The 22,821-nt window shown below is 41.9% G+C and overlaps 1 protein-coding gene across 1 annotated transcript in view; it reads left to right on the top strand.

Annotated features, from left to right (window-relative positions):
* Positions 1-22,821, top strand: part of CARD14 (caspase recruitment domain family member 14) — a 91,673-nt gene that overhangs the window by 44,274 nt on the left and 24,578 nt on the right. The window contains exons 10-12 of the mRNA XM_075846669.1: positions 10,599-10,672; positions 15,585-15,648; positions 21,214-21,400. Coding sequence (XP_075702784.1) covers positions 10,599-10,672; positions 15,585-15,648; positions 21,214-21,400 — 325 coding nt within the window. The remainder of the gene's footprint in view (positions 1-10,598; positions 10,673-15,584; positions 15,649-21,213; positions 21,401-22,821) is intronic.

Raw genomic sequence — 22,821 nt, 5'->3', positions numbered from 1 at the left:
CCCAGGGAAAGTAGGCAAAAAGTGGATTCAAATCTGTATAATTTAGGTAATTCCCCCTTATCTTGATATATTTGTTTGCTTAGGGTCGGTTTCAGCAAATTAATGTTATTTCTTTATATAATTAAAAGTTATATCATTTTCCAATATACTTTCTATAATAATTCCTCATGGTATTCAAGATCTCTGCTTGTTGTTATTCTATAGGAACATTCAGTGTTTACTTCCAGTGAATAAAAGTCTGTCCATGTTCATGTGATGGACACACAGGTGCTGGGATCATTAGAAAACACAGCTCTGATACACTAAGGCTGGGTTCACACGACCTATTTTCAGGCGTAAACAAGGCGTATTATGCCTTGATTTACGTCTGAAAATAGGGCTACAATACGTCGGCAAAACTCTGCCCATTCATTTGAATGGGTTTGCCGACGTATTGTGCAGACGACCTGTAATTTACGCGTCGTCGTTTGACAGCTGTCAAACGACGACGTGTAAATTGACTGCCTCGGCAAAGAAGTGCAGGACACTTATATACATTATATGCAGGACACTTCTTTGCAACGTAATTTGAGCCGTTCTTCATTGAACTCAATGAAGAGCAGCTCAAGATATACGAGCGTCACAGACGCCTCGTATATTAAGAGGAGGAGCTTTTACTGCTGAAACGAGGCAGCTGTTTTCTCCTGAAAACAGTCTGTCATTTCAGCCGTAAAAGCCTCTCATCATGTGCACATACCCATATTTTAACGAGCTGTACACCTGTGTGCCCGTCACCTGACCACGGCCAGAATTTTATGGACTGGAAGCAAACAATGAATGTTCCTACTGAATAGCAACAAGCAGAGATCTTAAAAACCATGAGGAGTTGATACATAAAGTATATTGGAAAATGTAAAAAAACTTTTAATTTTACTAAAAATTGCAATAATTTGCTGAAACCAGATAACCTTGTTAAGGTCTAATCGTTAATTCCAGACTATTGCTGGATATCCATTTGCTTGCAATAATTTTACGTTAAGAATTAATATGAATAATACATATCGGTTTTATTTATCCTAAAACCCCATTTCCAATGTTTTAATAAATTGTAACAGCAGATCTGCTACAAAATTTCTACATTTAGAACAAAAAAAAAATTCCCATCTCCAAATTAGGTGCAAAAATAATGGGGTATAATAGAATTGTTGTGAAATAATAACTGAAAGACACTCCTAAAGAATTTCTAAAAAATAAAAATCAAAATAATAAATTTTATTAATAATCTTAGATCCTAATCCCTTTTTTTATTTTTTTACAAATCAAAGTCATCTCTCATATGTAGCACAATAATAAAGCCTAAGAGGCTTGAGAAACAGAATTTGTCTTTATTGGAAGATATTCTAAAATTTTAGATTTAAAAATTAGTTTTTATTTTGTTTTTGTTTTTAAAATACAGGCTTCACCTTTCAACAAACTTTGCATAAAGCATTAGTATAAGTGAATATAAAAAACTTTGTAATACATCCTACTAGAGAAAAATGTCTCTTTCTTAACTTATCAGGCTCTTCTCCCCCTTCCCTTGCCTACTGCACTGATCATTCCCTCTCTATTCACGGCTAAAATCCGTTTTGAGAGACCAGATTATCAGCTCACTGAAGGATCAGGTTACATACTGCCTATATAAGTCTATAGTGAAGGGAGGAGTGGAGACAGCAGTAGCAGAGTGAGAGAAACACAGAGATGCTGCTGTAGCTTCTAATAAATGTTTTATCTCACCGCAGTGCTTGATTCACAGCTACACTGCTCCTTACTGCTGTATGATGTCCTCATGATGCTTCTGCGTGTGTGTTCTCTATGTGTGCAATGTATGGCAGACATTATAGCAGTTGGGCTCCACCCACTAGTATAGAGAAAACTGAGAATTAGAGATAGAGTCTTCACAGGGGAAAACGCCTAAAAGTAATTGCAGGATACAATTATTATAATGACCAGAAATAATGTTATTACTCATGTACACACATATGACAGCTTATTCTGAAATGTCAACTAAAAGGTTAGGTGCTCTTTAAATTACAAGAATCTGAATTTAGAGGCCGAGGCTGTATGTATTCTGATAGGGGAGTAAACCATTGCCGGACACCTCCCCTGAGAACAAAACATCGGGCATGCTGAGATTAAACTACCCGGTCCTTCCTTTCCCCGACATCTGTTGTCGGGGGAGAGTCAGCATGACCCCACACACATTACATTGTCGGTCAATCCTGCCAAAATTGGTGTGTATAGGCACCCTAAGTGTTGGAGTCCTGAAACGCAAAAATATAGGGTGCTAGGAACCCCTTGGCCTCCCTGATCCAGGGAAAGAAATATATATTTTAATTTTAATCAAGATTGATGCACTTTTGAAATTAAATCACTATATAAGCCCCATTGCTTTTCCATACAGGGCCATTCAAGAATACATACTATATAAGGCTGGGTTCACACTACCTATTTTCAGGCGAAAACGAGGCGTATTATGTCTCGATTTACGCCTGAAAATACGGCTCCAATACGTCGGCAAACATCTGCCCATTCATTTGAATGGGTTTGCCGACGTACTGTGCCGACGACCTGTAATTTACGCGTCGTCGTTTGACAGCTGTCAAACGACGACGCGTAAAATGACTGCCTCGTCAAAGAAGTGCAGGACACTTCTTTGGACATAATTTGAGCCGTTTTTCATTGAATTCAATGAAGAACAGCTCAAAATTACGGCCATCAATGACGCCTCGCAAAATGCGAGTACGAGCAATTACGTCTGAAATGACGGAGCTGTTTTCTCCTGAAAACAGCTCCGTAATTTCAGCCGTTATGGTTGTTAATGTGTGCACATACCCTAAGAGTTAAGAAGTAGTCTATTTCAATTTGAATTTTTTTAAACCCCAGCATGCCTTATTTCTTTCAGCTTTTTTGCAGTTGTATCTAAGTCTTTCCCCATTGGCACCAATCTGTAAAAACTGTGACATGTATAACGGAATTAGCTCTCAGAATCACTATCTCCTGGGACAGACACATCAACAACAGTCCACCATAGTCAAATATGGTGCAACTAGTTTTAACTAGTTTGTGTAATGTCGGGGTAGGGAGACAGACAGGTGAGCCCTAATCTACCCGCCACTCAGTCGCTGCCTACTTGCATAGCCCGTCCTAGGCGACGGCGTACAACTGGGCGACGGTCCCTACGCTCAAATATGTGCACGACAGACAAAACAAGACAAGGGTACACAGTAGCAAAGGGAAGTGGGGCAGTTGCCCACGGAAACACTGTGAGCAACAGAGTAGTGGACGAACCGAGTCAAACCAGGAGAGTACGTGGTAGCAAATGCAGAGCAGGAGAATAGTCAGTAAAGCCAGGGTCAATATAAAGCAGTGGTCAATGGTAATAGCAGGAACACCAGAGCCAGGAAACAAGAAAATCACAGGCAAAGGACAAGTAGCAAATGAAGGTATAAGTAGACCAAGGGCGGAAGCTAGAACCGTCTGGCCAGGCTGTGATAGGTTCTCCCACTCCTCAGCCTACGAGCCTGAGTGATAGCAGATCGAGTCACTCTAGCAGACTTAGGAACAGATGCCGGCTGATTAACCACGGGCGTCGACACAGAAGCAGTGTCTGGCAAATCCTTTACAGTACCCCTCTTTTATGAGGGGCTACTGGACCCCTCCTAGGTGGACCTGGCTTGGTGGGGAACCGAAGATGGAACTTCCTGAGCAATAACCCGGCGTGAACATCCCGGGCGGGTACCCAAGTCCTCTCCTCAGGCCCGTATCCTCTCCAATGGACAAGGTACTGGAGGGAGCCTTGGACCATCCTGCTGTCCACAATTTTGGCCACCTCGAATTCTACCCCTTCAGGGATGAGAACAGGGACCGGAGGTTTCCTCGAGGTAGCCAAGGACGGTGAGCAGCGTTTCAGGAGGGAGGCATGGAACACGTTGTGTATTTGAAAAGACGGGGGTAACTCCAGCCGGAAGGAGATAGGGTTAAGGACCTCAATGACCTTGTACGGCCCTATATACAGGTGAGCAAATTTTTGGGACGGAACTTTTTTTGAAGACAGCCACAACAGATCCCCGACCACAAACAAGGGGTTAGCAGAACGTCTTTTATCTGCCTGAGTCTTTTGTATGCTCTGGGATGCCTCAAGGTTCTTCTGAACCTGGGCCCAGACTGTGCACAGTTCCCGATGAACGACATCTACCTCGGGATTGTTGGAACCACCAGGTGAAATTGAGGAGAACCGTGGATTAAATCCAAAATTACAGAAAAAGGGGGAGACCCCTGACGAGTTACTGACCTGGTTATTAAGGGAAAATTCGGCGAGGGGAATGAAGGAGACCCAATCATATTGACAGTCAGAGATAAAACACCTTAAATATTGTTCTAGAGACTGATTAGTCCTCTCAGTTTGGCCATTAGTTTCAGGATGGAAGGCCGAGGAGAAGGACAGATCAATCTCCAACTTCTTACAGAAGGCTCTCCAAAACAATGAAACAAATTGTACCCCTCTGTCAGAAACAATATTGACAGGAACCCCATGGAGACGCAGGATGTGTTTGACAAACAAGGTAGCTAACGTCTTGGCATTGGGTAGTTTCTTGAGGGGCACAAAGTGGCACATCTTACTGAAGCGGTCTACTACAACCCACACCACCGACTTGCTTTGGGATGGAGGCAGAACGGTGATAAAATCCATGGAGATATGGGTCCAAGGTCTTTGGGGAATGGGCAAAGAACATAGTAAGCCCGCTGGTCGGGACCTGGGAGTCTTGGACATAGCACAAATTTCACAAGCGGCGACGTAGGCCTTAACGTCTTTAAGCAACCCAGGCCACCAATAGGTTCTAGAAATGAGGTGCTTGGTACCCAGGATGCCTGGATGGCCAGATAGTGCAGTCATGATTCTCCCTGAGTACCCTTAGCCGGAATTGCAGGGGAACAAACAGCTTGTTCTCAGGAAGGTTCTCGGGAGCTGAACCTTGATCAGCCGCAATTTCGGAGACTAAGTCAGAATCAACAGAGGATATGATTATACCTGGGGGCAAAACACAAGCAGGATCCTCCTCCGGAGGAGGGCTGGCCATGAAGCTACGCGACAGCGCATCAGCTTTAATATTTTTAGACCCAGCCCTACAGGTGCAAAGTTGAATCTAGTAAAAAACAACGGCCATCGAGCTTGTCTCGGGTTTAGCCTCCGGGCAGATTCTAGGAAAACCAGCTTCTTGTGGTCGGTAAGGACCATTACCTGGTTCCTAGCCCCCTCCAGGAAGTGGCGCCACTCTTCAAATGCCCATTTAATGGCTAATAGTTCGCGGTTGCCAACGTCACAGTTACTCTCAGTGGGGGAGAATTTCCTGGAAAAGTAGGCACAGGGACGGAGATGGGTGAGAGACCTAGTACCCTGGGACAAGACAGCACCCACTCCCACCTCGGAGGCGTCAACCTCCACGATGAATGGCTCCATCTGGTTAGGCTGAATCAGCACTGGGGCAGAGATAAAGCACCTCTTAAGGATCTCAAAAGCCTGGACCGCCTCCGGAGGCCAGTGGAGGAAATCAGCACCTTTGCGAGTAAGGTCCGTAAGAGGCTTAGCGATTACAGAGAAGTTAGCAATAAATCTCCTGTAATAATTAGCAAACCCCAGGAAGCACTGTATCGCCTTCAGGGAGGCAGGTTGGACCCATTCAGCCACAGCCTGAACCTTGGCAGGGTCCATGCGGAATTCGTTAGGAGTGAGGATTTGACGCAAAAATGGGATCTCCTGCACCCCAAACACACATTTTTGGGTTTTAGCAAACAGTTTGTTTTCCCGAAGGGCCTGGAGCACCTTCCTGACATGCTCAATGTGGGAGGACCAGTCCTTGGAAAACACAAGTATGTCATCAAGGTACACTACAAGAAATACCCCCAGGTAGTCTCTTAAAATCTCATTTATAACAAATAGAGAAAAAACCACGGCGCCACATAGTGAAGTAGGTTAGGATAGGCTAATGGAGGAAAGAAGATACCATGCTCACCAGAAAGCCATAGGTAATGCGCGAGGAAACAGAGTCCACAGGTGCTGCTGCCAGATCCGGACCGGTGACCAGAGGTACCGCTGGTGTATAGTGGATAAATGTAGATAAAGAGGGGATCTATATTGGCGCTGCTGAGTGGACCAGGTACAATGGAGAAACGAGTAGTCTCTTCCTTGGTTTAAATAGGTGCTTTATTGCAACGCGTTTCGACGCCGAACTGGCGTCTTCATCAGGCATAAAATTTTAGTTTAAAACATGCTGGTATATATATACAACACTGGATACTGATTGGCCCAGTTCAGATGGAACAGAATTGGCAAGAAAAACCGCCAAAACATGGTGGGTCAAAGTTCAAACAAATATCAGGCAAAATAACAGAAATAGTCAAATTGAATTACGGTTAGAATGGGAACATATAGTTAAATGAATAAAAAAAATGAATAAAAACTCGGGATATGAATAATATCCCGAGTTTTTATTCATTTAACTATATGTTCCCATTCTAACCGTAATTCAATTTGACTATTTCTGTTATTTTGCCTGATATTTGTTTGAACTTTGACCCACCATGTTTTGGCGGTTTTTCTTGCCAATTCTGTTCCATCTGAACTGGGCCAATCAGTATCCAGTGTTGTATATATATACCAGCATGTTTTAAACTAAAATTTTATGCCTGATGAAGACGCCAGTTCGGCGTCGAAACACGTTGCAATAAAGCACCTATTTAAACCAAGGAAGAGACTACTCGTTTCTCCATTGTACCTGGTCCACTCAGCAGCGCCAATATAGATCCCCTCTTTATCTACATTTATCCACTAAAATCTCATTTATGAAATTCTGGAAGACCGCGGGAGCATTACAAAACCTAAAGGGCATGACGAGGTATTCCAAATGACCTTCGGGCGTGTTAAACGCAGTCTTCCACTCATCCCCTTCTCTGACTCGGATAAGGTTATAAGTCCCCGAAGATCAAACTTAGAGAACCATTGGGCCCCCTGAACCTGATTGAAGAGATCAGGAATCAGAGGAAGGGGATATTGGTTCCTTACAGTGACCTTATTCAAGTTTCGGTAATCGATGCACGGCCTAAGACCACCATCCTTCTTCCCTATGAAGAAGAAGCCAGCACCTACCGGAGAAGTAGAGGGGCGAATGTAACCCTTGGCCAGGCTTTCCTGGATATATTCTCTCATGGCTTCACGTTCGGGACAAGAGAGATTAAATATCCTACCTTTAGGGAGCTTAACTCCTGGTACCAAATCGATTGCGCAATCGTACTCTCTATGAGGAGGTAACTCTTCGGAAGCTTTTTTAGAAAAAACATCAGCGAAGTCCTGAACAAACTCAGGTAGAGTGTTCACCTCCTCAGCGAGAGAAACCAAATTAATAGAAAAACAGGACGTCATGCATTCATTACCCCATTTAGTAAGATCCCCAGTATTCCAGTTAAATGTGGGATTATGCATCTGCAACCAAGGAAGGCCTAAAACCAAATCGGACGATAATCCCTGCATCACCAACACAGAACACTGCTCCAAATGAATGGAGCCCACAATGAGTTAAAAAACAAGGGTATGCTGCGTAAAATAACCATTAGCAAGTGGAGTGGAGTCGATACCCACTACCGGGACAGGTTTAGGCAAAACAATCAATGGCATAGCTAGAGACATAGCAAATTCCACAGACATAATATTAGCAGAAGACCCTGAATCCACGAAGGCACTGCCGGTGGCAGACCTGCCATCAAAGGAGACCTGAAAGGGAAGCAAGATCTTAATAGGTTTCATATTTACGGGAAATACCTGTGCGCCCAAGCGACCTCCCCGATGGTCACTTAGGCGCGGAAGTTTTCTGGCTGCTTATTCTTACGCCTAGGACACTCGTTCACTTGATGCTTGTCATCCCCACAGTTGAAGCAGAGACCATTCTTCCTGCGGAACTCTCTACGTTGTTGGGGAGACACGGAGGCCCCGAGTTGAATTGGTTTATCCGAGTTTTCCGTGGAAGAACGAAGCAACGGAACCTCGGGAGCCATCATAGGGGTGCAAGAGGAGAAGGCACAAAAACGTTCAAGTCGTCGTTCCCTGAGACGTTGGTCAAGACGTACCGCTAAAGCCATAACCTGATCTAGAGAGTCAGGAGAGGGATAGCTAACTAACAGGTCTTTCAGGGCGTTCGACAGACCCAATCTAAACTGGCACCTCAAGGCAGGGTCATTCCACCGAGAAGCTACCACTTCCTACAGTCAGAACAGTACTCCTCAACGGGTCTCTTACCCTGACGTAAGGTCACCAGCTTACTCTCGGCAAAGGCAGTCTTGTCAGTCTTGTCATAGATGAGTCCGAGAGCAGAAAAAAAAAATCAACAGACGAAAGTTCAGGGGCGTCAGAAGCCAAGGAGAAAGCCCATTCCTGGGCGCCGTCCTGGAGCCGGGTCATAATTATACCCACTCGCTGGCTCTCAGAACCTGAGGAGTGGGGCTTTAAACGGAAATAGAGCCTACAACTCTCCCGAAAGGAGAAAAAAGTCTTCTGGTCCCCTGAGAACCGGTCAGGCAACTTGAGGTGGGGTTCAAGAGGTGAGGTGGAGGGCACTACCTGGGTCGCATTACGCTGGTTGCACCTCTGAGCCAGGTCTTGGACCTGTAGGGAGAGACCCTGCATTTGCTGAGCCAGGGCCTCAAAGGGGTCCATAGTGTGTCAGGGACCAGGGTAGAAAAGGTATATGGGCCTGTGATTATGTAATGTCGGGGTAGGGAGACAGACAGGTGAGCCCTAATCTACCCGCCACTCAGTCCCTGCCTACTTGCACAGCCCATCCTAGGCGACGGCGTACAACTGGGCGACGGTCCCTACGCTCAAATATGTGCACGAAAGACAAAACAAGACAAGGGTACACAGTAGCAAAGGGAAGTGGGGCAGTTGCCCACGGCAACAGCATGAGCAACAGAGTAGTGGACGAGCCGAGTCAAACCAGGAGAGTACATGGTAGCAAATGCAGAGCAGGAGAATAGTCAGTAAAGCCAGGGTCAATATAAAGAAGAGGTCAATGTTAATAGCAGGAACAGCAGAGCCAGGAAACAAGAGAATCGCACGCAAAGGACAAGCAGCAAATGAAGGTATAAGTAGACCAATGGCGGGAGCTAGAACCGTCTGGCCAGGCTGTGATAGGTTCTCCCACTCCTCAGACTACCAGTGGTAGCAGATCGAGTCACTCTAGCAGACCTAGGAACAGATGCAGGCTGATTAACCACGGGCGTCGACACAGAAGCTGTGTCTGGCAAATCCTTTACAGTTTGAATTGTTTTTCAAGCAGTTAACCCGTTCCCGACCGCTCACTGTCTTTTGGCGGCACTGGTCCAGAGTCTACAGCGACGTCTTTTGACTTATGAGCGCTACAGCAAGCACTCATTCTCTAAACAGGAGCTGTTAGTAACAGCTCCTGTACTTAGAGCAGCCTCCTGACTGCAGCTGGGATCTGAAAAAGCTCATGATGACCACGGTCCGTGACCGCGGTACGACCGCCGCTGTCCGTGACTGCAGCATTAAAGGGGACCGCGCTCTTTAATTGTATTACCGGAAACCTGGTGACCCGATTAGACACTAGGGAATCCTCTGCAGTCAGCCCTGGGCCCCAGTGCTGTCTGTAATCCTGCTGTTAGGGTACACTATGTGTTGCTCTAATAGCAGCCTGTGTCATAGTTGCACAGTAGGTTAGCAAGAGTTAGGGGATAGATAGAGAGATAGATAGATAGATAGATAGATAGATAGATAGATAGCAATATGACTGCAGGAGTTGTTTCATTTTTCATTTCAGATGCATTGGAATAACAATAATAATAATTAGAGATGAGAGAATAGACTCTAAACAAATTGAATTTCCCCAAAGTTTGGGATACTGAGAAATCCAAAACTTTTGAGATTCGTGGCACACGAATCAGCAAAATGGCGACCGCTGGCAGCCATTTTACAGATTAGAAAATGGAAGGGGTAAGAAAATGGGAGAAAAAAAAATACCCTACTTCCCTGGTCTCCCGTAGCTACGTGTCCCTGTCGGCTTCCTTATATGACATAGTTTTGTCCCTTGTGACTGCTGCTGCGATGCGTCTCTTGTGGCCTATTGAGATGTTGTTTTGTCATCGCTATGGAAGACCATAGGGGAGTATGCTATTTTTTTTATTTTAACGGTGGAATCACAAGTGTCCCGGTTGCCCTGTTTGACTCTATATATGTCTACTAGGAATGTATTTAACTTGGATACAGTCCTAGAAGACTTCAGAGTCAGAGAGGGCTACCGGGGCACTTGCGGTTTGCGGCAAATCTATTCAGACCAATTCGAATTGGACAGCCGATTTGATCGAAATCGACCTCAAAATTTATTTCAGGAAATTTGCTCAATAATAATAATAATAATAATGATGATGATGATGAAGTCTGGTTTTCAGTGTAAACAACTTTTATTAAATGCAATGAAAACTACACTAATATAAATAATAATAACAAAGAAATATCAAATGAGAAATGTTGCTAAATTCGTTTTTTTTTAAATTAATTTTACCAATAACAGTTGTTCCAATGAACTTCCTGATATTCTTGAGACAGAACATACAGAGGCAGACTTAGAAGCAGAATACAAGAAAGGTAAATTGTTTGGATTGAAAGTTTTCACCCCTGTTCACCTTGGGACATGAGTTGGTCACAAGATACCCCTGTACAAAATCATAACTTTGGTGCCAGCATTCAAGTGTGTGATTTCTTTTATACACAGTGGAGAGGTTCACTATGCAGATTCTCCAAATTTGCTCCCAAAAAATTAAATACATAGCGTAGAAACCAAATGTATTATGTTTTAAACACTTTTTACATCTAAAAAACATCAGTTTTGAATGTGTGTCGGAGAAAGTGCATGGCTAAGAGCAGTCATAAAATGCACCAAATTTATTAAAGTCAAGTGCCGTTTTCGGCACAAGGTATTGTTGGCATAAGGAAGAGAAGTGTCTACATAGTTACATCGTACGATTGAAAAAAAGACAGTGGTCCATCAAGTTCAACCGGGGGATGGGGGGAAATTAAGGGGTGGGAGTAAATTTTATAACTTTGCCTTCTTCTGGATTAATAGGGAGAAGAAAAGAATTAAACCCATAAAGGCATGAGACAATCTGTCCTAAAGGGCAAACATTAATTTCCTAAAGTGGTGATCAGACTGGATCAACATTAAAAAATTAATTCTGTATTTTACTTGTTTACTCTTGCTATGCTGTATGCGATTTTAATATGGATTTTAATACCGATTTTCATGTACATATGCAGTGTTGAATCATTTGGACTACATTCCATGAGGTTTGGGTCCTGCTACAGCTGGTCTATGGCATATTCACGCAACACGTGTTGTTCACCTTATCACTATCAAACAATAATATTTTACCCTATTAGGCAGGGCGATGCCAGGGCACAAGTGAAGAACTCTCATAGGAGAGCAACCCCGACCTCCACCCTATCACTATAAATATCCTATTAAATCCCTAACAACCCACAATATGAGCAAGTACATACAAAGTGTAGGGGGCACACAAATGAAAAGAAAAAAGGTGGAAAGGTAAAGCAAAAACAGAGTACGCTAAAAGGAGGAAGACAAGATGGAGTCATGGAGTCAATGGAAAACGGCTCCATTTACGTCTGAAGAAGTGACAGGCACTTCTTTGACGCGGGCGTCTTTTTTACGCCCCGCCTTTTGACAGCGGGGCATAAAAAAAATGACCGTCTGCACAGAACATCGTAAGACCCATTCTAATGAATGGGCAGATGTTTGCCGACGCTTTGGAGCCGCTATTTCGGACGTAATTCGGGGCAAAAACGCCCGATTTACGTCCGTAAATAGTGTGTGTGAACATACCCTTATGTGTATCAGTAGAATGTACTTCCCTGATTTCTGCAGTGTAGTATGTCCGATGTTCGTGCTATGTGTAGCCACCTCAGGATATTAGGTTTTTGCACACGCCATAGATAGGTGTGCAGCCTGACAGAGCCACATTTTTCAAATCATACATGTCTCAATTTATATGGTTTTAACTTTGGAATGCTTTTACTTATCCAAGCGTTTCGGAGATTGTTTTTTCAATGCAAATTGTACTTTATGTTAGTGGTAAATTTTGGTCGATACATTCATTTATTTATTTATTTGTGAAAAACACCAAAAAATTAGCATTTGATTTTCTCTGCTTGTAAGATAGATAGTAATACCACACATAATAGTTACTAACTAACATTTTCCATATGACTACTTTATGATGACACAGTTCAGCAATAAAATGTAGCAGGTCATGCACAGGGTATCACATTCTTAAAGTGCTAAGATAATATCAAGACATACTCACAACGTAAGTATTTCAAATGGACACAGTTAGGTCCTTTTATTATTTTCTGTGTTTTTTGCTTTTTCAATCAAAACTGAGAATGCTGAGAACTCCTTCTTATGCATACTCACCTCTTGAAGGGCACTTGGTCGTCCTTCTGTTAGTGTGTCTGTGGACCTTTTTATATGCTCTATTTTAGTAGTCTCAATAAAGTTTATTTTATATTTGATACAACACCATTGCGTTTTGCATCTCTTTTTCGTTTTTTGGTCTGGTTCTGTGATCTGTTTGGAAGAACCTAAGGTATGTCCTGACAGCTGCCTGTTCATGATGCAGTGGCCAGCACTATCGTTATGGTATGACTGCAGGATCAGACTACGCTGAGTTCGTTTGTTTTTTGCTACCTTGGAGACACATAAGTTTGCATAGGAGCTATGAAAACAAAACAATAGGATTTTTTTTTAAATTAACACTTTAGTGACCGCCCATAGGTGTTTTTACGGCTCTATTCTGATGCAGTAGCCTTTTTACGTAACGCTACATTAGAATAAGGCAGCGCCACCGGAAGAAGTAAAAGCTCCCTGCCCTCAGCTACCGGCGCTAGCTATAGCATGGAGCAGACCTGCTCTAGCGGGCGGGATTGAAATTAGCATTGATCCCACCCATTTAACCCCTTAGATGCAGCGATCAATAGCAAGCACCGTATCTAAGTAGATTTAGAGGGAGGGGGTCACGCTCTCTCAACTCATCGGCACACCCGCGATGCGATCGCAGGTATGCCAAAGGTTTTTATGGCAGCTAGAAGGACAACAAAGTTTAGTGAATGCTTTTAGTGAATGCCTACTAGGCATGGCCTAACAGATGCCTGTCAGTTTTACACTGACCGGCAATAATACACTGCAATACAGAAGTTTATCCAAAAGAACAGAAAACAAAAGCGATCAAAAAGTTGAAATTGTACCAACGAAAACGTCAACTCATCCCGCAGCAAACGAGCATTCACGTTGCTCCGCCAAGCGAAAAATAAAAAAGTTATGGCTCTTAGAAGAAGGTGACAAAAACAAATTAAGTGTTTTTTATTGTGCAAAAGTATAGCGTAAAAAAGTTTAACACGCGGTAGGTCTGGGCAATTAACCCCTTCGGGACGAAGCCATTTTTGGATTTTTCATTTTCATTTTTCACTCCCCGCATTCCAAGAGCCATAACTTTTTTATTTTTCCGTCAGAGTGGTGTGAGGGCTTATTTTTTGCAGGTGGAGTTGTAGTTTCTATTGGTAGCATTTATAGTTCCATATAATGTACTGGGAAACTGAAAAGAAATTATTTGCGGGCTGAAAATGGGAAAGATAGCGATTCCTCAATTGTTTTTTGGGGTTTCGTTTTTACAGCTTTCACCGTGCGGTCAAAATGACAAATTATCTTTATTCTGTGGCGCAATACGATTACGGTGATACCAAATTTATACAGTTTTTTTTTAAATATTTTACTACTTCTATTGGTAATAAACTTTTTGTTAAAAAAAAATGTTTTGTGTCGCCACATTCTGAGAGCCATAACAGAGTGAAGGCAGCCTTCATTAGGCCCCTGGGCTGCCATAACAACCATAGACACCCCCCGATCTCACTGCAGGGGGGGTGAGCTGTTGCCCCCCTCTTTTCAACGCCTCAGATGCTGCGATTGACCGCAGCATTTGAGGGGTTAAACAGCCAGGAGCAGAGCGATCGCTGCTCCCGGTTGTTAGTCCCGGGTGTCCGCTGTCAAATACAGCCGATACCCGCAGCATATAGAGCATGCTCAGCGCGTGAGCGTGCTCCAAACATCACCCCCCACACCCGGACGTAATGGCACGTCATGGTGCGCGAAGGGGTTAATATAACTTGATTAATTCACATTTGAGAGCCTGACAATTCTGTTTCAATATTTTGCCTTTAAAAGGCTTGTCCGGTCTCAGCAAATTAATGTTATTTTTTGTACAATTAAAAGTTATACAATTTTTCAATATATTTTCTGTAATAACTGCTTAGGGTTTTATAGATCTCTGCATGTTGTTATTCAGTGGGAACATTCATAGTTTCCTTCCAAAGGAAAAAATTCTGTCCATGGTCATGTGATGGACATACCGGTGTTGGAATCGTTCAGAAGATGCAGCTCAAATAAACAGGGTTCATTAAGATGTTGTGGTTAAGATGGTTAAAACCGCATGCATTTTTACCGTGATTTGGTGCGTTTTACCGCAATCAAATTAACAACGCAATAAATAGCGGAAAAATTCATGTGGTTTCCGTATCCGTTTTATCAATGTGGTTCTAACCACACCTCAACTGCAACGTCTGAATGGACCTGTATGTCCATCACATGACCATGGAAAGAATTGTATGCACTAGAAGAAAACAGTGAAGCTTCCTACTGAATAAGGGTAAAATGACACCAATATTTGATGCAGTTTTTTTGGTCAATTATTTTTGAGCCAAAGCCAGAATTGGATCCAGAAGGAAGGGAAGGTGTATAGAATAGACTGATTCATCTCCTTTCTTTTTTTATCTACTCCTGTGTTTGGCACAAAAAAAAAAAAAAAAAAATTCAATAAAGGTGTACATAGCCTTTAGCCCCTTAGTGACCAGCCTAATTTTAGGCCTTAATGATGAAGCAATTTTTATAATTTTTCCATCGTTACATTCAAAGAGCTGTAACTTTTTTTTTTTACGTCGACATAGCTGTATGAGTACTTGCTTTTGCGGGACAAATTTTATTTTTTTATGGCACCATAATGGGGGGAAAAAACCTGAAATTTCACCAATATTTTTTTGCGTCTTAATTTTACACCCTTTACCGTGTGGTATAAATAACTTAATTTCATTCTGCGGGTCATTACGAATAATCGAGTATGCGGTACAATGAGATGGGGCAAAGAGTTGTCAATCAAGCCGGATCTAACAGGATGCAATGCACAATATACAAGAGCAAAGAGCCTAGCTAGGGAATACATAAAACTGTCAATGAGACTAGAACATAGCCATTGCGGCAGTGGCTGACCGGGAGAGAGTACTGAAGCGGGGCTATGTAGGAGAGTATGTGACACTGGTGCTTGTGTTTTAGAAAATGACTTTTCCTAGGCTCCCTAAAACTAAAATATTGTCCAATATGAAATGAATTAGAACTTAATATGGTATATAGTACAATAATCAATATTTTTATTTGTAGGTCTCGAAATATTTTCACACATGGATATAAGTGAGAGAAGTTTTGATCTTAATTGTTTCGGAAGGTAAGTAAGCCACTTTTATTTTTTTTCTACTGTACTTTTATTGAAGCAAAAGTTTTTGAAATAATAAAAGAGACATCGACAAAGATACACAGATAGGAGTCATACATTGCAGCTTGCTAGTGCTCCGATTGCCCTGTCTGACTCTCTGATGTCTTCTAGGACTGTTTCCAAGTTGGATATAGTTCTAGAAGACATCAGAGAGTTAAACAGGACAATTGATGAACTTGTGATTCCACCCCTAAAATAAAAATAATACCATACTCATCTCCCCTGTTCTCCGTAGTGATACATGCCTGCCGGTCTACGGAGATTACGCAGTTTTGTCCCATGTGACCGCTGCATCCTGTGATTTCATCCTGTGATTGGCTGCAGCAGTCACATTGGATTTAAAACCAATATCTTAAGATGCCACCAGGTACATGCCACAGGACATGGGATAAAACAACATTATTTTAGGAGGTCAGCAGGGTTACGTCGCCATGGGAGACCAGGGGAGTATGGTATTCAAATAATAATAATCTCCTCTTCTCCCCTCCTCCCTTTTCAGATCTGTAAAATGGCGGCCACCATTTTGCCGATTCATGCGTCACTAATTTCTTACGTTTCGGATTTTGTGGAATCCAAAACATTTGGATAATTTGGTTTGATTTTGATTTGTTTAGAATTGATTTGCTTATCACTAGTGGTTCGGAAAATTAAGGGGGATGGCAAGGTACGGGAGATCTGACATACAAATCTAGTGGAACCAGTAGCATGACTTAACAGTTAATAGAAGTCCCAAATTTCCCATATCAACTCAAACCTCTCCACTGTTTTATTCAAAGAGTGCGTCAGGTGCTTCAAGGAGTGTAACTCACGAATCCCGAGTTACTCAAAATGATAAGGGGGTGATACTTGGTTTCAGCGACAGGCGATGAGGGTTTCCGCAGCAGTAAGGAAGTGATGATACAACCTGGTGTACGTTTTCCCATAACTTTCGGTGGTACAAAGCTGCTGGGTCAGTGTGTTGTAACGGTGGGGCCGCACACTGCACCCTTAAGGAAGTATAGGTCTAGTGTAGACCGCCCAAAAGTAGGGGGAGGGGGAGAGGAACATTCCTCTGTTTTGCGGATGGACATTTTCACCCATCATAGGTCCCTTTGGCCGGTGAATGCAGGTCCAGGTACGGAGCTTTGTGTCCTCTTTCATCGTCTGCTAGCCGCCACCCCCCCCCCCCCCTTACTGAAAACATTTATAGACCTGTGAGTGAATCAGTGACTAGTTTGCACTGGTGAAAAAAAAATAAAATCATAGCTGTGACCATAACTTGAAATCAGCACCATTCCTACAGAATTTAACTAACATGGTGGACATCCAAAAAGCACCCCATTCACGTTAACATTAATTAAATGTTATCAACTTCATTGACCAAACAACACAATGGATATTAATGTCATAGTGTTACTAAACAAGGCTGGTTTCACACTATGTAGAGTAGGAACAGACCCAGCACAGGGAATATGGGAAACATGCAATAAGAAAATGTTAAGGAATATTTCTCTTCTCTCGTGTGCAGATCACCTAAGGCTAGGGCTACACTGAGACTTTTTTTAGTGCTACTGATGGATTTTAACTATACTATTGAGTCACAGCTGTAGACCACATTATGGTCATCTAGGATAGTGAAGGTATGATGACTGCTTTTTGGTTGTTTCACTGAGGGCTCTTAATGATCCTAATGCACAAATTATCGAACCAAGTCAATTATAAGATAAATAAGTAGTTACATAGATGCAGAGGAGGCCTCCTTGTCATGTTTACAGGTCTAGCTGTAAAAAGATCACTAGAAAGATCTCTGAACAGTCCATTTATATAATTGTACATTGTAATTAGATCGCCCCTAAGCTGTTTTTTCTAAACTGAATAACCCCAAGTTTAATCATCTTTCTTGATACTGCAATGCACCAATTCCCTTAACTACCTTGGATGTCCTTCTTATACACAGGTACAAATAATTGTACATAGTATTCCATGTGTGGTCTGATTAGTGATTTGTATAGAGGCAAAATTATAATCTTGTCATGAGCATCTATGCCTCTTTTGATGCATTCCATGATTTTATTTGCCTTGGAAGCAGCTGCCTGGCACTGGTTGCTAAAGTTAAGTTTAAAGTTAAGTTTACTGTCCACTAGTGTCCCCAAGTTTTTTCAGTGGCAGTTTTACCCTATGCATAATTATAGAATGTATTTCCTAGGCCCAAGTGCCTAACCTTACAATTATGCACATTAAACTTTATTTGCCTCTTCTCTGCCCCAAATCCCTCTGCTATAATATATTATCCTCTTCTGTGTTGATTACTTTACAGCACTTAGTATCATTGGTATCATCGCTCAGTACCCCACTGGTAACTGCGACTCAATCAGAGGATGTACGATTAATACCCACCCTCAGTTTTCTATTGCTATTGCTGAGCCAGTTGTTAACCCAATTACAAATATTTCCCCCAGTCCCAGTATTTCGATTTTATGCACCAACTTTGTATGTGGGTCATTACGATTGCGGAGATACCATGTATGTGTAGTTTTTATTTTATTTTTACACGTTTACTAAATAAAACCATTTTTTTATGGAAAAAAAATTGTTTATTTTTTTAATGTGCACCTTTTTATTAACTTTTATTTCACGTTAATAATTTTTCAGTCTCGCTAGGAGACTTCACTATGCGATTTGTAGATCGCAGATATAATGCTTTAGTATACTTCGTATACCAGAGCATTATTGCCTGTCAGTGTAAAACTGACAGGCATCTATTAGGACGTGCCTCTGGGAGCTTAATGACCTGGGTGCTTAATGACCACCACGAAAAGGCAACGGCATAGAATAAAGCTCCTTAATGACCGCCGTGAAAAGGCGTATCGGTGGTCATTAGGGGTTAACTATGACAAAGAAGCATCCACTACATCTAAAAAAAAAAAAAGACGTTTTCTACATTGACTAAGGAGATTCTTAACTGTAAGAGTAGCAAAACTATGGAATGCTCTGCTAGAAGAAGTTGTTTTGGTGAATTCACTAAAAAAGTTCAAGAGGGGCTTGGATGACTTTTTCTTGAGTATAATAATATTACAAATGATGGGTACTAGATTACTGTAGATGGGTCGTTGATACAGGGATTTATTCTAATTGCCATATTAGGAGTCAAGAAAGATAAAATGACTGCCTCGTCAAAGAAGTGCAGGACACTTCTTTGGACGTAATTTGAGCCGTTTTTCATTGAATTCAATGAAGAACAGGTCTAAATTACGGGCGTCAAAGACGCCTCGCAAAATGCGAGGACGAGCAATTACGTCTGAAAAGACGGAGCTGTTTTCTCCTGAAAACAGCTCCGTAATTTCAGACGTAAATGCAGTTTACGTGTGCACATACCCTTATACTTATACTCATGAATTATGAGCTCTGTATCAGTTTTTCTGATACTTCGCTCCAAACTTTCTGCATAGACATAGTTAAATGATAAAATTCTGACTGCCGGTGGCCACTAATGGGAACTTGTAAGTTTATTGCAAAATGTTTATTCATTGCAATCAATAATAGAACAGTATGAGGTGAGCTTCTAAGCTCCTTTTAGTGGTGGCTGCAGGAAGCCAGAATTTCATCATGTGTAGGCAGTTGATTTGAGACTTTATATTATTGCTTATTCACGCCAACGCTGTATACGTCCATGTGATGGCCGTTTAAACAACGGCTGTCACACGGATGCATGTATTTCAATGGGGCTATTCAGACATGCATTGTTTTTCACGCAGCGTATGTCCATTGCCTGAAACTCACTGCATGTCCTACTTTGGTACGTTTTTTCACAACACGCACCCATTGAAGTTAATGGGTGCGTGAAAGTCGCAGACAGCACATGGACGTCTGTCCATGCTTCATGCAACAGTTGCTAAAGAAATGCAGAGAAAAAAAATAAATGTGCACCAACACGGACATCAAAAACTGATGCCACACGGGACACACACTGATGCCACATGGAACTGCAACACATGAAAATCGCTGCATTTTTTACGCGCACAAAATGGACACGCCCGTGTGAATCTAGCCTAACAATAACAGCTACAGATGAGCTGTTATTCAATCAAATTGTGATTTACTAAATTCAATTGCTACAATTTTGGTCATCATAATCTCAACCAGGAAGGGTTTGCTTCAAAAATTAAAAAATATAAAAATAATTATATATAATGGAAAAATGTTGCAAAGTAAGAATGCTTTCAAAAATAGATGTGGAAATGTTTTTTGTTATCGATTAACAAAATTGAATGAACAGAAGAGAAATCTAAATCAAATCAATATTTGGTGTGACCACCCTTTGCCTTCAAAACAGCATTAATTCTTCTAGATACATTTGCACAAAGTCATGGAGTTTGTGGAATTAGAGTCAGGTGTATGATTAACCAATTATACCAAACAGGTGATAATATCATCATTTTCATATGTAGGTTGAAACACAGGAACAGCCAAACTCTGCTACAAAAGTGAGGTTGCCGAAAACAGTTTCATGTCACAGGTCCACCATGTCACGACTGAGCACAGCAACAAGACACATGGTAGTTATACTGCAACAGAAAAATCTCTCCCAGGCAAAGATTTCAAAGCAGACTGGGGTTTCAGGATGTGCTGTTCAAACTCTTTTGAAGAAGCACAAAGAAACGGGCAACGTTGAGGACCGTAGACGCAGGGGTCGGCCATGGAAACTTAGCGCAGCAGATCAAAGACACATCAGGCTTACTTCCCATCAAAATCGGAAGATGTTCAGCAGTGCCATCAGCTCAGAACTGACAGAAACCAGTGGGACCCAGTTACACCCATCTTCTGTTCGGAGAAGTCTGGCCAGATGTGGTCTTCATGGAAATATTGTGTCTACAAAGCCATACCTTCAACGTGGAAACTAGGCCAAACTAGTCAAACAGAAGGCAGTTTGTTCACCGAGGGCTGGAGAGCGGTACAATAATGAGTGTCTGCAGGCAACAGTAAAGCATGGTGGAGGTTCCTTGCAAGTTTGGGGCTGCATTTCAGCAAATGAAGTTGGGGATTTGGTCAGGATTAATGGTGTTCTTAATGCTGAGAAATACAGGCAGATACTTATTCATCATGCAATACTATCAGGGAGGCGTCTGATTGATTCCAAATTTATTCTGCAGCAGGACTACAACCCCAAAATGCAGCCAATGTCATTAAGAACTATCTTCAGAGTAAAGAAGAACCAGGAACCCAGGAAGTGATGATATGGCCCCCACAGAGACCTGATCTCAACATCATTGAGTCTGGCTGGGATTAGAAGAAGAGAGAGAAGGATTTGAGGAAGCCTACATCCACAGAAGATCTTCCTGCCGAGAGAGAGAGAAAGTGTGACAGAGGGTGGGAGGGGGAGAGAGAGAGAGAGAGGGAATATAAATCGTTTTGTTTCTTCTGATGTATTTAATAAAAATATTGTTTATCCAGCATAATTGTATAATTATGCAGATTACATAATTATATGTAAATACAGCTATATCAATATATTTAGCTCTTTTCTGCTCTAATTTGCAGCCCGGTAAGAAGGAGGTATGCTCAGAGAATGCCCAGTCGAGTGACAACACTTGCTTTTCAGGGAGATGACCTGCTAAAACAAATAAGTATAATTGGAGGAAATAGAACAGGGATCTTTATCCATCAAATTACCCAGAGGTCGGCTGCTGATGAAATGTCTCTAATGCCAGGATACCAGATCATGGCGGTAAGTTATTTTATTTTGTTCAGTGTGGGGCAAACAATATCAAAGGATATGAAGTCGTTTAATGGATTGCATTAAAAATAATAGCAACTGCACTAAGGTGCACATTGGCAATTACAAGGTGCAACTTTGGTTGTCCGTTTGCTGTCAATAGTGACATCACCTTACAAGTACTCTTAGGCCAATTCCTGTGAGAGAGTCAGATTACCCCAAAGTATAGTCACCTGGTCAGCAGTTTCTGACTGCAAAGAAGATGATCTGCTTTATTGTTAGTCATCCATAGCAGTCACTCCATATGATACCGTAGATAGTTCTGCCTCTGCTGACAATAAAGAAATTCACTGTACACATTGTATGGTAGAATATGAACAAATTGTCACATTTTTTTGTAATGTATAAGTATATAAATGTAAAGTATACTTCAGCAGAATCTCTTAGGCCGAATTCAGACGACCGTGGTATACGTCCATACGACGGGCATTAAAACAACGGCTGTCACACAGACACATGTATTTTAATGGGGCTGTTCACACGTCCGGTTTCAACGGACCCTGTGAAGGGTCCGTTGAAAAATAGAACACGTCCTATTTTGTTGCATTTTCACAGATCCCTCAATAGACTCAAGTCTATGGGGATCCGTGAAAACGGGACCTGCACAGGGGAAAATCGGATGTGAAAAACTGCAATTTTTCACATCCGAGTTTCCTTACGTTCATCTGAATTCTGCTTTACAAATAAACTTCTGTGCATAGGGATATTAGGAAATGTAGGGATCCACTTAAAAGAGGTTGCCGTGACGTGGCAACTGGGCTTATAAAGTTTGATCAAAATGTTTACTTAGGCCCTCTTGATAATTTTTTAGATTTTTTTTTGCTTAGCAGCAATAGATCACTTGAAAAAAAATGGGATGTTCTGACCATGTCTTTTTTTTTTCACTTGTTGGTATATATTCAAAATTTTCATATCAGTCAAAGGATTAAGGTGGTGTGATATTTGCTAGCATTACATGTGCTTGCTAAAAAAAAAAAAACATGCCAGTGCCATTTAAAGATTCTAACTAATGACCATTAGGGTATGTTCACACGCTTAGCAAAAAACTTCTGAAAATACGGGGCTGTTTTCAAGGGAAAACAGCTCATAATTTTCAGACGTTTTTTTAAGTCACTTGCGATTTCCCCTGCATTTTTTACGGCCGTTTTTGGAGCGGTTTTCTATAGAGTCAATGAAAAACAGCTCCAAAAACAACCTGCACTTCTTTTTCACGGCCGTTTTTTTACGTGGCCGTTTTTCAAAACGTCCGCGTAAAAAAACAGCCGGTCGGAACAGAACGCCGTTTTTCCCTTTGAAATAGATGGGCAGATATTCGGAGGCGTTCTGCTTCCGATTTTTCGGCCGTTTTTCAGCCGTGTACGGTCCGAAAAATA

The sequence above is a fragment of the Rhinoderma darwinii genome, chromosome 13 (genome assembly GCF_050947455.1).
Source record: "Rhinoderma darwinii isolate aRhiDar2 chromosome 13, aRhiDar2.hap1, whole genome shotgun sequence".
Taxonomy (NCBI): domain Eukaryota; kingdom Metazoa; phylum Chordata; class Amphibia; order Anura; family Rhinodermatidae; genus Rhinoderma; species Rhinoderma darwinii.
Note: the sequence above shows the minus strand (reverse complement) of the source record. Positions and strands in the feature narration are given on the sequence as shown.